General features: G+C 43.8%; 1 protein-coding gene across 1 annotated transcript in view; it reads right to left on the bottom strand.

Annotated features, from left to right (window-relative positions):
• ctnna2 (catenin (cadherin-associated protein), alpha 2) overlaps positions 1-13233 on the bottom strand; it is a 535329-nt gene that overhangs the window by 438313 nt on the left and 83783 nt on the right. Inside the window, exon 3 of the mRNA XM_082164839.1 lies at positions 2318-2513. Coding sequence (XP_082020965.1) covers positions 2318-2513 — 196 coding nt within the window. The remainder of the gene's footprint in view (positions 1-2317; positions 2514-13233) is intronic.

The following is a 13233-nucleotide window of genomic DNA, read 5'->3' as shown; positions in this document are numbered from 1 at the left end:
GGAAAAGCTGCATTTTTTGCTTCATTACTTCATTACTTCATTACAGTGTCACATGATTCCTCATTCTAATATGCTGATTTGCTTCTCAAGAATTTCTTATTGTTATATATTTCTTATTGAAAACAGTTGTGCTGTTGTGTTGAACAGTATTCATTTGAATACATATTTCCCAAAGCTGTATTTTATTCTTTGTTTTACTCACATATTATTTTATGTTTAAAGTCCTGAATATAGACAAATAATCACCCAAAAACCCATTAGTATTTTATTACCAAGAAATTTAAACTAAACAAATTAATCATTCATTACCTCATCATACAGTCCTTAAAACAAACCACAAAAAAAGGAGAAAACAGATGATTGATAATACATTTCAGCTTTTGGAGTTTAAAATTGGCTTTTTTCTCTTCTCCACAACCTCATAATTGGTCTTCGGCTGTGTTTATGGGATGATGAATGTTCTGTGAAACACCATCAATAACTGTTTGTCATTTTCATAGAGGTAATTTGGCTGAGCAAACACTAACTTCAGTCCAGACCAATGAGTATGCAAGGTTTGGAAAGGGACTCAGTGTGTATGGGAACAATCATAAAAGAAAAAAGAAACTTTGTAAGAGAGAGAGAGTGTGTGTAATGTGCTGCCAGATAAGGGATGTAAATAATAGGCAGGACTTATAGGTGATGGAGGAGAAAAAAAGCTATACCTTAGCTGTCTGCAAACTGCCACACATAGGCAAAAAAAAAGTGTTTTGCAGTGTTTCGTCAGCAGAACAATCCAAAAACACATTAAATAACAGCACAACCCTCTGAAGAGATGTATGTCTATCCCTCACAGCCTCACTTTCATTCCCGCTAAAAATCAAAGATGGTGCTGCAGAGAATAATGATATATTTTATATAGTTGCTTGGTGACAAATATGATGCAGGGCAACAACTCACTGTGTGGTGGAGCCTATAGAATGTAGTTAGAATACTCCTAAAATTCAAGATATCAGGGCAAAAATGCCTTGTTTTTGTATCATATTTATACAATACAATATCACACAAGTAACGAACGCAATATCACACGAGTTCTGTTTTTGTCTCGGATAGCATGAGTGCAAATGTGATATTGATTTTATACAACCGTTCAATAAATAAGAATTTAATAATGTGTTATATTTTAGGCAAAGTATTGTCTGCTTTTGCTCAATTTTTCCAGAGCAGAACTGTTGTGCATCTCCGAGCAACACGCAGCGGTGTTTCGTTTCTAAATGAATCTGCGTTTTGAGCGAATCAATCGGGTGAACCAATGATTCAATGGCCAAATTCATCAAGTGAGCCATTTACTTAATTCTTGAATGAATCAGCCGTTTAAACTAATCGAATGAATGAATGAATGATTGACTCAATGACTTAATGGCTCATTAAGACATTTACTTAAAGGTGCATTAAGCAACTTTTTCATGTTAAAAATACCCGTTTTCTAACCCAAACATGCTTAAACAATTGCCTGATGGGCTGAATGAGCCCTTCTCTGATCACTGAGATTGTCTCTATAATCCTGTAAAGTAAAATAAATAAGAGGGATTCGGGCCGGAATTTTAGACTGGGCGTGACGTCATGCGCGTTCACGGCACGCTCACCTGGCTGTCTGGCAGGTTTGTGTATTCGCCGCTATTCTCCGTAGAAGATGGATTCTAAGAGACCGGCTTGTAGTTCATTTCAAACACCAACGCAAACTCCACGTAAGATAAAAAAAAAGAAAACTTTTGTCCGTGAGCGTGCACACTTCTGGCTGCAGTTTCGCTTGCCGTCAGAGGGGGCATAGTTCTGCAAAAACTCAGAGACTTGCGCAATGCACCTTTAAGAGTGTCATTTCATTAAAAAAAATATATATCTTTCATATTTCCATATTAATAAAAAAACCATCAAAAGTACAGTTCACTCAATTTTTTTTTATTCTGTCATCGTATACTTTAGAATTTACTTGCAATAAATTATATGTTAAATCAAATAAAAAAAACATTTTTCTAAAGCTACTTTTTGTAATGTCTATTTGATGTTTTTCTCATTTAACACAATAATGACTTTAAATGATCTTTTGGGGGTAATTTCTCGGTCAAATTTGATGTGCGATTAATTTGTGATTAATTAGATTAAATAATCACCACATCGTGTAATTAATTAGATTTTTTTAAAAATTAAAAATTGCTTGACAGCCCTAGAAATAACATTTTCATAATGTAATGGGAACATTAGCAAAACATTCTAAAGGCATATTTTGTTGTTCGATTTTGTTTGGGACAGTTCCTCAGTGTGATAACAGGCTTCTCACCTTGCTTGCGGACGTCCTCTACAGCTGCGATAAGCTCCTCCTTTAGGTCCTGGCTGTCCTTAGCAATCTGCTCGCCCTTTTCTAAAAAGTTCTGGGTCGCCTGCTCCACGGACACAGCCAGCACATGAGCCTTCTTAGAGCGGCCCTTTTTCTTACTGGATGGGCCTTTGTTACTGGTGTTGACCAGGGTGGTCACCTGTGGACAGGAAGAGTCAAAGATGAAGACGAATATGAATATAAAGATTGTTGTGTAAAAAGACTCCTTTGACTCACATTTCGACTGAACTGCATAAAGTAGGTCTAGCAACATAGCCCATTATGGCACTTTTAAAGTAAATCGTTATGTACAAGGATGATCGTGCATAAGTTTGTTTATTTCTAAACCAACGGGTCAGAAAAACTGCTGGGTTTGTGTGCTTTCAGAATTATGTACAAGTAAAGGGACTCTTGCAGTCGCAACAGTCAAATATACATCTATAGCATAGACCAACAATTAAAAAGACGCAGTCAGTCGCAAGGACGTGCCCCGTGTGAACAGAAACCAAGTGTCCCCTTCAACCTCCCCATTAAATATCAAACATAAGTTAATATCACCATTAGTAGTCAAATGTCAATTTGAACCTTGAATAGTAATAATGCAGTCATTTCATTAGTTGCAAATATGTTTTTAGTTTGTAATAAATTAATGATATTATATAAATTCAGAAATGTATTACCATCAAATACCATCATAGTACAACCTTTTTTTTTAACCTTTTTTTTATACCTTTTACATCAGTGTTGTTGAATGGTTCATAAGAGAAGTAGCAAAATGTCTCAGGTCTGAATTGTGAAAAGAGCTTGATTTACTGATTTAACAACTGCATCGCAATCAAAATCCTCAAATTTTTATTAAGAAGAATTAATTTGGACAGGGTAAAAAAAACTAACAAAAAAGTGTTTTATTCTTCTTTTTTTAAAACAGAGATTTTTTGCAGTGCAGACATTTCTGGCAATTTTCCACATTTGTCTACACATTTTATGTGATGTATAGTGACTCATTCCGCAGGCATTAAGCTCTCAAAGGGCTTATAAAACAGTGCTGTTTTTCACTTTCTGCTGCAGGTCTCTGCTGGGACCGTTCTCCCAGGGTAATGTATTTTCAAGGACACCCACGCTAAGCAATTGCCGTAGTACAACAAAGAATTTGTTGAGTTCCCTTTAAGTCAGTCAAATTCGACGTTATGTCGGACTGATGTCATGGGATCTCGCCAGGTTGCTCAATCACCTCAAGGGGTAACAAAACGAGCCAATGGACATTGGCCAGTGAGATTGGCCAGTGAGATTTGCCGAGTTACACCTGCAAACTCAGCCTATACAGTTGATAAAACTTAAGACCCCCTTTGTCTGACATTTAATCGCAGTTATTCTCAAAGCCGATGCACAGAATAACACTGGATTACATTAAGAGAGGTTTTAATCAAAACAAAGCATAGTTGACTTTTAAAGGAGAACATTGCAAGTGATCTTAAGTAAATCCAGCTTAGACTGGGTTAATGATAAACATGAAAACATGAAATTGGGAGATTTAAATGACTTTGCAAGGCAAAGCTTATGTAAGGAATAGCAGTTAATATTGCCAGCAAAGTGGTGAAAAGAGTACTACAAAATTGTACTTAAGTAAAAGTATTGCTACTTAAGTAATAATTTACTTTAGTACAAGTAAGAGTAAATAAGTAGTTTGCTAAAAATCTACTCAAGTAACTACGTTACAAAGTACTTTAGTATTATTTTTCTATTTTTAAAGTTATGATATAGCCTGGATGCCAGCTGAATTTAGCCCCGCCCACAACATTTTTAGGTCGGGAAGTTCGGTCTGGACTTGATCCGTTGTGGAGCAATTATGCTCGAACCAGAGCTCTTCGGACCAATCAAATTGTCAGGGCGGGCTTTATACGATGATGGACAGATGATCAACAGTAACGTAATCATCCATGTCACCAAAGAGCGCTTGGGTTGAATTCGTTTAAAACAAAGATGACTGCCGCTGGAGAATTGAGATTTCACACTTACAAATAAGTCAGATACAATAAATGCATAATTGGCGTGCTGTCCTAGAAGAGTGCCCCGGGCTCGCTATTCGGCCCGAACCCAAAATACTCCCCCCGTATTCCTGGCTGTGGAGGGACGCTGAAAACTGTCAAGGAATGTTAGGTGAGTTGACAGAGTGAATAAATATATGCTTTCTCTCATGCTGATAGGGTAGACATGGTAATTCACTCACAAAATCACTTTCCAGAACATTCTCATTCACAGTTCCATGCTGGTGGAACGCTCTCCCCACCCTCATCCGGAATGCAGAATCCCTGACAACATTCAAAAGACAGCTGAAAACCAATCTCTTCCGTGAGCACTTAACCTAATAAAAAAAAAAAAAAAAAAAATCCTTTCCCTTTGAAAGATCACTTATCAGGCTTATGCTACTCTGAATAATACCTGAACTTCGTATTTTGAGCACTTCTTGCGTTGTTGTTGCTTTTGCCTCTTTATGACTCGCTGAATTTTGTCCTAATTTGTAAGTCGCTTTGGACAAAGGCGTCTGCTAAATGACTAAATGTAAATGTAAATGTAAATGTAATTGTTTGATGACAAGTTGATTGGATTGATTATTTGAAAGTGCTCCTCCCGAACTTTATGAAACATCATGTGTAGATTCCACCATCGCGTCTGTTATAGAAGATATCAGACTAGAATCTGAGTATGACGACGTCAGACTAGAGATGATAGCGATATGGAGCGCTACCCAGTACTGATTCATACCTCGTGCAGAAAGTCCACCAATGAGATTCATAGAAGTATTAAACTTATGACGCTTCAGGAAATGCCTTATATGGATATAATAACATGCAAATAGAGACGTTTTGACTGATGAAACATGAAGACAAACACATAATAGCGATAATATCTGTGTTCATCAAGCTATATCAGGTATTTTCATAAGAATTATGTATGTCTTTAAAGGGATAGTTCACCCAAAAAGGAAAATTAGCCTATGATTTACTCACCCTCAAGTCATCCTAGGTGTAACGTTATATGATAGTCTTCTTTCAAACGAATACAATCAGAGTTATATTACAAAATGTCCTGGCTCTTCCAAGCTTTTTAATGGCAGTGAATGGCTGGAGAAAATCTGAAGCCCAAAAAAAATGCATCCATCCATGATAAAAGTGCTCCACTTTTACTCCAGGGGGTTAATAAAGGCCTTCTGAAGTGAAGTTATGCGTTTGTGTAAGGAAAATAGCCATATTTAAAACTTAAATAATCACTAGCTTCTGCCAGACGGCCGTACACATCGATTTACGGTGGAAAACTAACCCCTGACCCGACGTACAACGTAATGACGAACGTGGAAGCTCAGAAGTAAGAGCAAAACAAAACCCTGGTCGCGAATTAGCCATTTTAAAGAGAAATGTCGGAGGATTTCAATACTATAGAAGAGGAGCTTCAGTTTGTTGCACAGCCCTATTTGCACAGCCCTATTTGCACAGCCCTACCATGAAAGTCGTCTAAGCTTACGATACTCCTACGTCCTACATGTGTCACGGGTTACTCTTGTGGCATACGTCAATTTGCGTAGTATGCGTACGGTCGTCTGGCGGAAGCTAGTTATTTTAGATTATAAAGTTATAAATATGGGTATCTTTCTTACAAAAACGCCTCGGTTACGACTGTAACCTCGGTTCCCTGAAGAGGGAACGAGCGTTGCGTCGAAATTGACGCTATGGGGAACGCTTTGCGTGATGACGTCTTGAAGCACATGTAAAATCAGTCCAATGGTGTGGCGGAACGTCAGAGGCGGGTGACGTCACGTACCAGGAAGCTATAAAAGCCAGCCCGAAACAGAAAACGAAAGCTTCGTAGAGTCTGAAGTCGTGCTGACAGGCATGAAGAAGATATGGCAAGGCGACGCAACGCTCGTTCCCTCTTCAGGGAACCGAGGTTACAGTCGTAACCGAGGCGTTCCCTTTCAAGGGAACTCGCGTTGCGTCGAAATTGACGCTATGGGGAACGTCTATACCAACGCCACCATAGCTACAAATGTCTGTCCTGTGTGAAATCAAGTGAGCAGCACTAGGAAGACAAAACCTGAGACCCTGGAGTAGAGTCTAGGTCTAAAGAGTAGCACCTGACGAAGGTGTGCGGTGAGGACCAGCCTGCCGCATCACAAACGTCCTGCAAAGATACTCCTGATATAAGGGCCTTAGAGTCCGCCATACTCCTAGTAGAGTGCGACCGGACAGCCCAAGGAGAAGGCTGCCCAGCCGCCTCATAAGCAAGTGAGATAGTCTCAACCACCCACTTGCTCATCCTTTGCTTAGACACTGGACCTCCCTTGTAAGGGGACCCAAAGCATACAAACAATTGATCGCTTTTCCGCCACAGGGCAGCTCTGTGGACATATTCGTCTAACGCCCGAACAGGGCAAAGCAAATTATTCGCCTCCTGGTCCGCTTTTCGAAAGGGAGGAGGACAGAAGGCCTCCAAGTGAGGGAAACGAGATACCAAAGGGTCTTTCCCCACAGACATTCCACCCAAAGGACTGTGGTAAGCACCTACGGCCGCCACATAAACCTTTAAAGTGGACGGGGTCAGACCTGCAGTGAACCGGTCCTGCAGGAACTCCAGAACTGTACCAATTGGGCAGTTGACTGGATCCAACCGACGGTCACTACACAAAGAGGTGAATACTCTCCACTTCAGGGCATAAAGTTTCCTCGTGGAGGGAGCTCTGGACTGTAGAATGGTCTCAACAACCTCAGTTGAGAGACCTGACTCTATGAGCTGGGCCCCCTCAGAGGCCAAGCCCACAGGTTCCACAGTTCCGGTCGGGGGTGAAAAATCGAGCCCCCTGCTTGGGACAGAAGGTCCCTCCTGACGGGTAGCTCCAGAGGAGGCCCGTCGAGGAGGGACACAAGATCGGGAAACCATACTCTGCCCGGCCAGCGCGGGGCTATAAGAAGCAGGCAAACCCGGTCCCTGCGAACTCTCTCCAGAACTCCCGGGAGCAGAGCAACTGGGGGAAAGGCGTACAGACGTAGCCTCGGCCACGTCTGTACCATAGCATCCAGTCCCAGAGGAGCTGGATGCGTGAGGGAGAACCAAAGTGGACAGTGAGACGTCTCTCGAGACGCAAACAGATCCACTTATGCTTGGCCAAACTCCGTCCATATCAGCTCCACCACCTCGGGGGTGGAGCCTCCATTCCCCGGGCCTCGGCCCCTGTCTCGACAGAGTGTCTGCGCCTATATTCTGGACCCCGGGGATGTAGGCTGCCCTGAGTGACAGCAACTTCCCCTGGGACCACAAGAGGATATGGCGTGCCAGATTGGATAATGGGCGCGAGCGCAAAACCCCCTTGGTGGTTGATATAGGCGACTACCGACGTGTTGTCCGTATGCACTAACACATGGTGTCCCCTGAGACCTGTGATAAGGCTCCTCAGAGCCCGGAAGACAGCTAACATCTCTAGGCGATAGATATGCCAGGAACGATGATGGCCTTCCCACAGACCTTGAGATGAGCGACCCTCTAGGATCGCTCCCCAACCCGTGAGGGAAGCATCCGTCGTTAGCAGTTTGCGACGACAAGGAGCTCCCAGCACTGGGCCCTGGGACAGGAACCAAGGTTTCTTCCACATAACCAAGGCACGTAGGCATCGCCGCGTGACCTTGATTGTGCGAAATGGGTTGCCCCTCGGGGAAAACCCTCTGGTCCTGAGCCACCACTGCAGGGGCCTCATGTGCAACAGTCCAAAAGGTATCCCGTTGGAAGCTGCTGCCATGAGACCCAACAGTCTCTGGAACTGTTTGACAGTGAGTAGCTGGCCTAGCTTTACACTTTTTACAGCTGCCAGGATGGAATCTATGCGTGGCGGTGACAGGCGCGCCTGCATCGACACTGAATCCCAAACTACGCCTAAAAAAGTGGTCCTCTAAAATGGAGAAAGCACACTCTTCTTGGCGTTCAGCCGTAACCCCAACTCTTTCATATGGGCGAGAACAACATCTCGATGTTGAACCGCCATCTGATGCGACTGAGCTAAAATCAACCAATCGTCGATGTAGTTCGTGATGCGAATACCCCGGAGGCGCAGAGGCGCCAGAGCTGCATCCACGCATTTGGTGAAAGTGCGGGGTGATAAAGCCAGGCCGAATGGAAGAACTCGATATTGGTATGCTTTGCCCCCGAAAGCAAACCTCAGGAACTTCCAATGACACGGACGGATGGAAATATGCGTCCTTGAGGTCTATCGTGACAAACCAGTCCTCAGACCTGATCTGTGGCACGATTGTCTCAATGTTAACATTTTGAACTTGAGCTGCATGACTGACTCATTCAGAACTCGAAGATCTAAAATGGGACGCAATCCCCCGTCCTTCTTTGGAACTATGAAGTACCGGCTGTAAAACCCGGTTTCCCTGTTGGAGGGAGGTACATATTCTATGGCCCCTTTCTCTAACAGAGTGTTTACTTCCTGTTCCATAACCAGAACCTGCTCGGGGCCCACCACTGTGGGCAGGACCCCCATAAACCGAGGTGGGCGTTTCTAGAATTGTATCTGATACCCTTTTTCCACGGTCTGCAGGACCCAACGAGAAACATTTGACAGTAGCTTCCACGCTGTCAAAGATTCTACTAGAGGTACCAGCCTCTCGAGACTGGTTTCTGGATTGTGTTGCTGTTGAGTAGTCGGTTCGTCGCCCTGTAACGGCGCACCGGCAGGGAACGACTGAACAGACTGCTCTAACACCCTCCTCAGAGGAGGCGGGCATCCCGAGGCCACAACGTTTCCGGGTGGTCCTTGAGATATGTGCTCGCCGGAGACCGCTGCGCCCTGAAACACCGGAGGCGGCAGGGTTGGCAGACCGGTCCCCTGAGGGCACCGAAGAGAGACGGGCACCGTATTTTTCTCCTGCTGTTGAGTAGTCGGTTCGTCGCCCTGTAACGGCGCACCGGCAGGGAACGACTGAACAGACTGCTCTAACACCCTCCTCAGAGGGGGCGGGCATCCCGAGGCCACTACGTTTCCGGGTGGTCCTTGAGATATGTGCTCGCCGGAGACCGCTGCGCCCTGAAACACCGGAGTCGGCAGGGTTGGCAGACCGGTCCCCTGAGGGCACCGAAGAGAGACGGGCACCGTAAAAAGAGGTGTTGGCCGCTCTGCTTCGGGGGGGACTACCCTCATTTGTCCTGAGCCCTCAGACATCAGGACTTTTTCCCAGCAGCCTTCTTGGCGGTAATAACGGTCCGCAGATCCGTTTTACCCCTCGAAGACTGCTGGGTTTGAGAGCGCCCTCCGTGTCCCCGAGATTTTTGTGGGGGAGCACGGGAGGAAACACTCTGTTTCTGAGTGGCACGGTGCTCAGCGCTCTTTTTAGAGGAGTGAGGCTGCTCCCGCTCAGCAGCCTCATAGAAAGAACGGCGGGGGAGAAGTTTCTGAAGTGCAGCTGCCTGTTTTGAAGCTTCTTGTGACTTCGCTACAGCACTATTAACTGCGTCTCCAAATAAAACTTCAGTGGAAACCGGTGCATCCAAAAGAACATGTTTTTCTTTGTCCTTTATATCACTTAGATTGAGCCACAGATGTCTCTCAGTGGCCACCAGGGCTGCCATAGAGCGGCCGATGGATTTGGCCGTCTCCTTGGTGGCCCTGAGAGATAAATCTGTGGCTCTACGCAGTTCGGACACAGTATCGTGACCAATAACCCCGCCCTCCTCACAATCACCCAATAATTCTGCCTGGTATGCTTGCATTAATGACATAGTGTGCAAACATGCTGCAGCTTGGCCGGCGGCGGCATAAGCTTTATGAACCAGGGAAGAAGTGAATTTTACTGGTTTGGATGGTAATGCAGGAGCCTTCAGAGAAGATGCCGTTGCTGGAGAGAGATAGCTCGCAAGCGTCCCTTCCACCCTCGGCATCTCCCCATAACCATGCTCTTTATAATTGTGTATAGAAGAGTAGTGGGATGTTTGTGCAGTATATACTCTGTATGACACTGGTTTCCCCCACGATCTCGACACCTCGGTGTGGAGATCGGGGAAAAACGGAAGGCTTCTGCACTGAGGCTGTGCACGAGATGGCAGGAAACGTTCGTCGAGCTTGCTTTTCGAACGAACGCCCTGCCTATCTTCTGGCCACTCAACAGATAATCGCTCGACAGCTCTTGTAACAACATCAAGCAATTCCTCAAACGCATGAGACTGAGGTGGCGAATCCTCAGACTCAGCGTCAATACTAACAACGTCCAACTCCTCAGAGCTGGACAATTGCAGTATTGGTGCCTCCATCGGGGGGGAAGAAACCGCAACGCGTGCTTCCACACCCTGATGAGAGGCACTGGATCTATCAGAAAGAGGCTGAGATAAGGCAGAGCCCGTCTCAACATCCACTGATAGATCCATTTGCGAACCCCAGGTCTGTGATCGACCAGAGCCCTGGGGAACGCGATCCTGGTTAAATAAAGCCAGGCGGGATCTGAGCGTACGCATAGGAAGCGCATCGCAATGCTCACAGCCAGCACCCTCGAGTGCTGACTGGGCATGCTCTTCACCCAAACAGACAACACAAAGAGTGTGAGTATCCCCACTCGTTAAATAACGCGGGCAGGGGTGAACACACACTCTAAACTGCTGCTGCTTACTCGCCATAGTTCTGAATATATATATATAATACAATATAGACAGACAACACCAAATAACAAGGACAGATTTCACACAGAGCGCAACTGAAGACTCAGAAAGCTTTCGTTTTCTGTTTCGGGCTGGCTTTTATAGCTTCCTGGTACGTGACGTCACCCGCCTCTGACGTTCCGCCACACCATTGGACTGATTTTACATGTGCTTCAAGACGTCATCACGCAAAGCGTTCCCCATAGCGTCAATTTTGACGCAACGCGAGTTCCCTTGAAAGGGAACCGAACAATTTAACCAAAGCAGGTTAAATGAGAGGTCCGATAAAAAAAAGAGAGATTTACAACATTATGAATAAAAAAGTGCCAGTAAAAATAAATAAAAGTGGGGTAACTTACGGTTAACTTGTTAACGTTAAATGAAATGCTCTTTTTTTCGTCCTACCGAAAATGTGCTGGGAGCCCACTATTGCTATAGTTACTGTAATGGGAGATTTTTGATTTTCATTACTTACTTTGATTTTCATTAACATACACTAGATTGACTACTATGTGTGTTGCTGACTATGTGATATAATGATTGATGTGAAACGCCTGCGAAGCAGGAGAAGAGGGGGAGAGCTTTGAAGGCTGAAGCCCTGACCCCTAAGGTCAAAGGGCTGTCCAATTTAGGACTTGCAGACTGTAAGTTAAGCTAAACTAAAGTTCAGTGTATAATAGGATCACTGGTGGAGTGTCTTATCCATCTCTGGAGTTTAAAGAACCTTGGAAGATAACAATAACAGAGTATAAAGACTGGCCTGCCCCTCCCTCCTGGTCGCACTTGTTTCACAGACTGTACTGTCTACCTCTGTGTGGCAATTGGGCCTCTTGCAAGATAATAAATTACTTTTTAATAATCATTTGATTCCAGACTGTCTCTTACGCCAAAGATGATTGTTTAGTGAATTAAACTGCCATAACAGTTGGTGTCAGAAGTGGGATTCCATGGCGGTTTCTTCTGGCCCTGAGTAAAGCGGATTGACGACTGATCATCCTGAAGCACCAGGCTTTAGTCTTACCTCGCAGAATTGAGAGAGAAGAGCCAACTGCTATCTTTGCCAGGAGGAACTCCACTGGAATCAGAAAGAATCCAGGTGGCAACAGAAAATCTTGGGTAAGAGACAGCAAATTTATTTTTCATTTGGGGATTTTGAAAAGAGAATTTTGTGGATGAACCATAATGGCTTTATTTAAGAACTGAAGCTAGAACTGTGGTACGAGGAAAAGAAGAGGCTTTAAAAGGGGCGAGGAAATTGAGACCTAGAGGAGGTCAAGACATTGTCCGGACCAAAGCCGAGTACTCGTTATTGAAATTAATAGGGGCTGAAATAATTGATCGCTGGAGGAATCCCAGGGAAAGAAATTGAAAGTAAGCAGAGATTAATTCCAACCTTTCCTGATTTCGGGTGAAAATTAGAGTAAGCGCGCTGAAGTAAAATCCACATGCAATAGTGAAAGAAGGAAAATAACAGCCATTATGGGGACATCTAATAGTAAATACTGCACACCGGTATACTGTGCAATGAAGAAAATTATGGGCAAAATGCATGCAAGTCAAATTAAGTGATATAAAGATGAGGAATGAAAAAAGGTTTTATTAAGAAGAATGGGGAACAATTATATATTTTATTGGTAAAATAATGATGTCTAGAGAATTTTCGTCATCAATCAAGGAGGCAGCTATAATGGCTGTCTGTGCATTTTAGGGACTGAGAAAATAATGATAACATTAAGTTGAATATGCAGACTAACCATTTGATAGAGGACAGAAGAGAGCAAACGCTGTAAGCAGCTGTGCTCTGAAGCTCACTTCAAAGAAATGTGGAGAAATTATTAAGTAAATGGTAGTCAGGGTTTTGATTGTGTTTGGAAATTTAAACAACAACTTGACTGGCTAAACAAAGAAAGAAACTGAAAATTTTTCATTTTTAGCCTTGTATTGCTTCCGAAAAAAAAAAAAAAAAAAAGCAAGTAAATGTTGAGTGATTTTCTTTGCAACTTATGAAATTAAAGTGCGGCCAATAATAATGATGAAGATTATGATTTGGCTATTGTGATTGAATCCGCCACTGGTGGACTGTAAAATAATACAGAGAACTGCTTATCAGTGGCTCTGTTTACATTCCTGATCGGGACACACTGCTTCAAGGGTGTGCAGTAAGTTGGAGCCGTTTGAAAGCTCAATGATCAAACTATAGGGAA

This window comes from Leuciscus leuciscus (assembly GCF_965113295.1).
Source record: "Leuciscus leuciscus genome assembly, chromosome: 3".
NCBI classification, from domain to species: Eukaryota; Metazoa; Chordata; class Actinopteri; order Cypriniformes; family Leuciscidae; genus Leuciscus; species Leuciscus leuciscus.
This window is presented reverse-complemented; position numbering and strand designations above follow the sequence as displayed.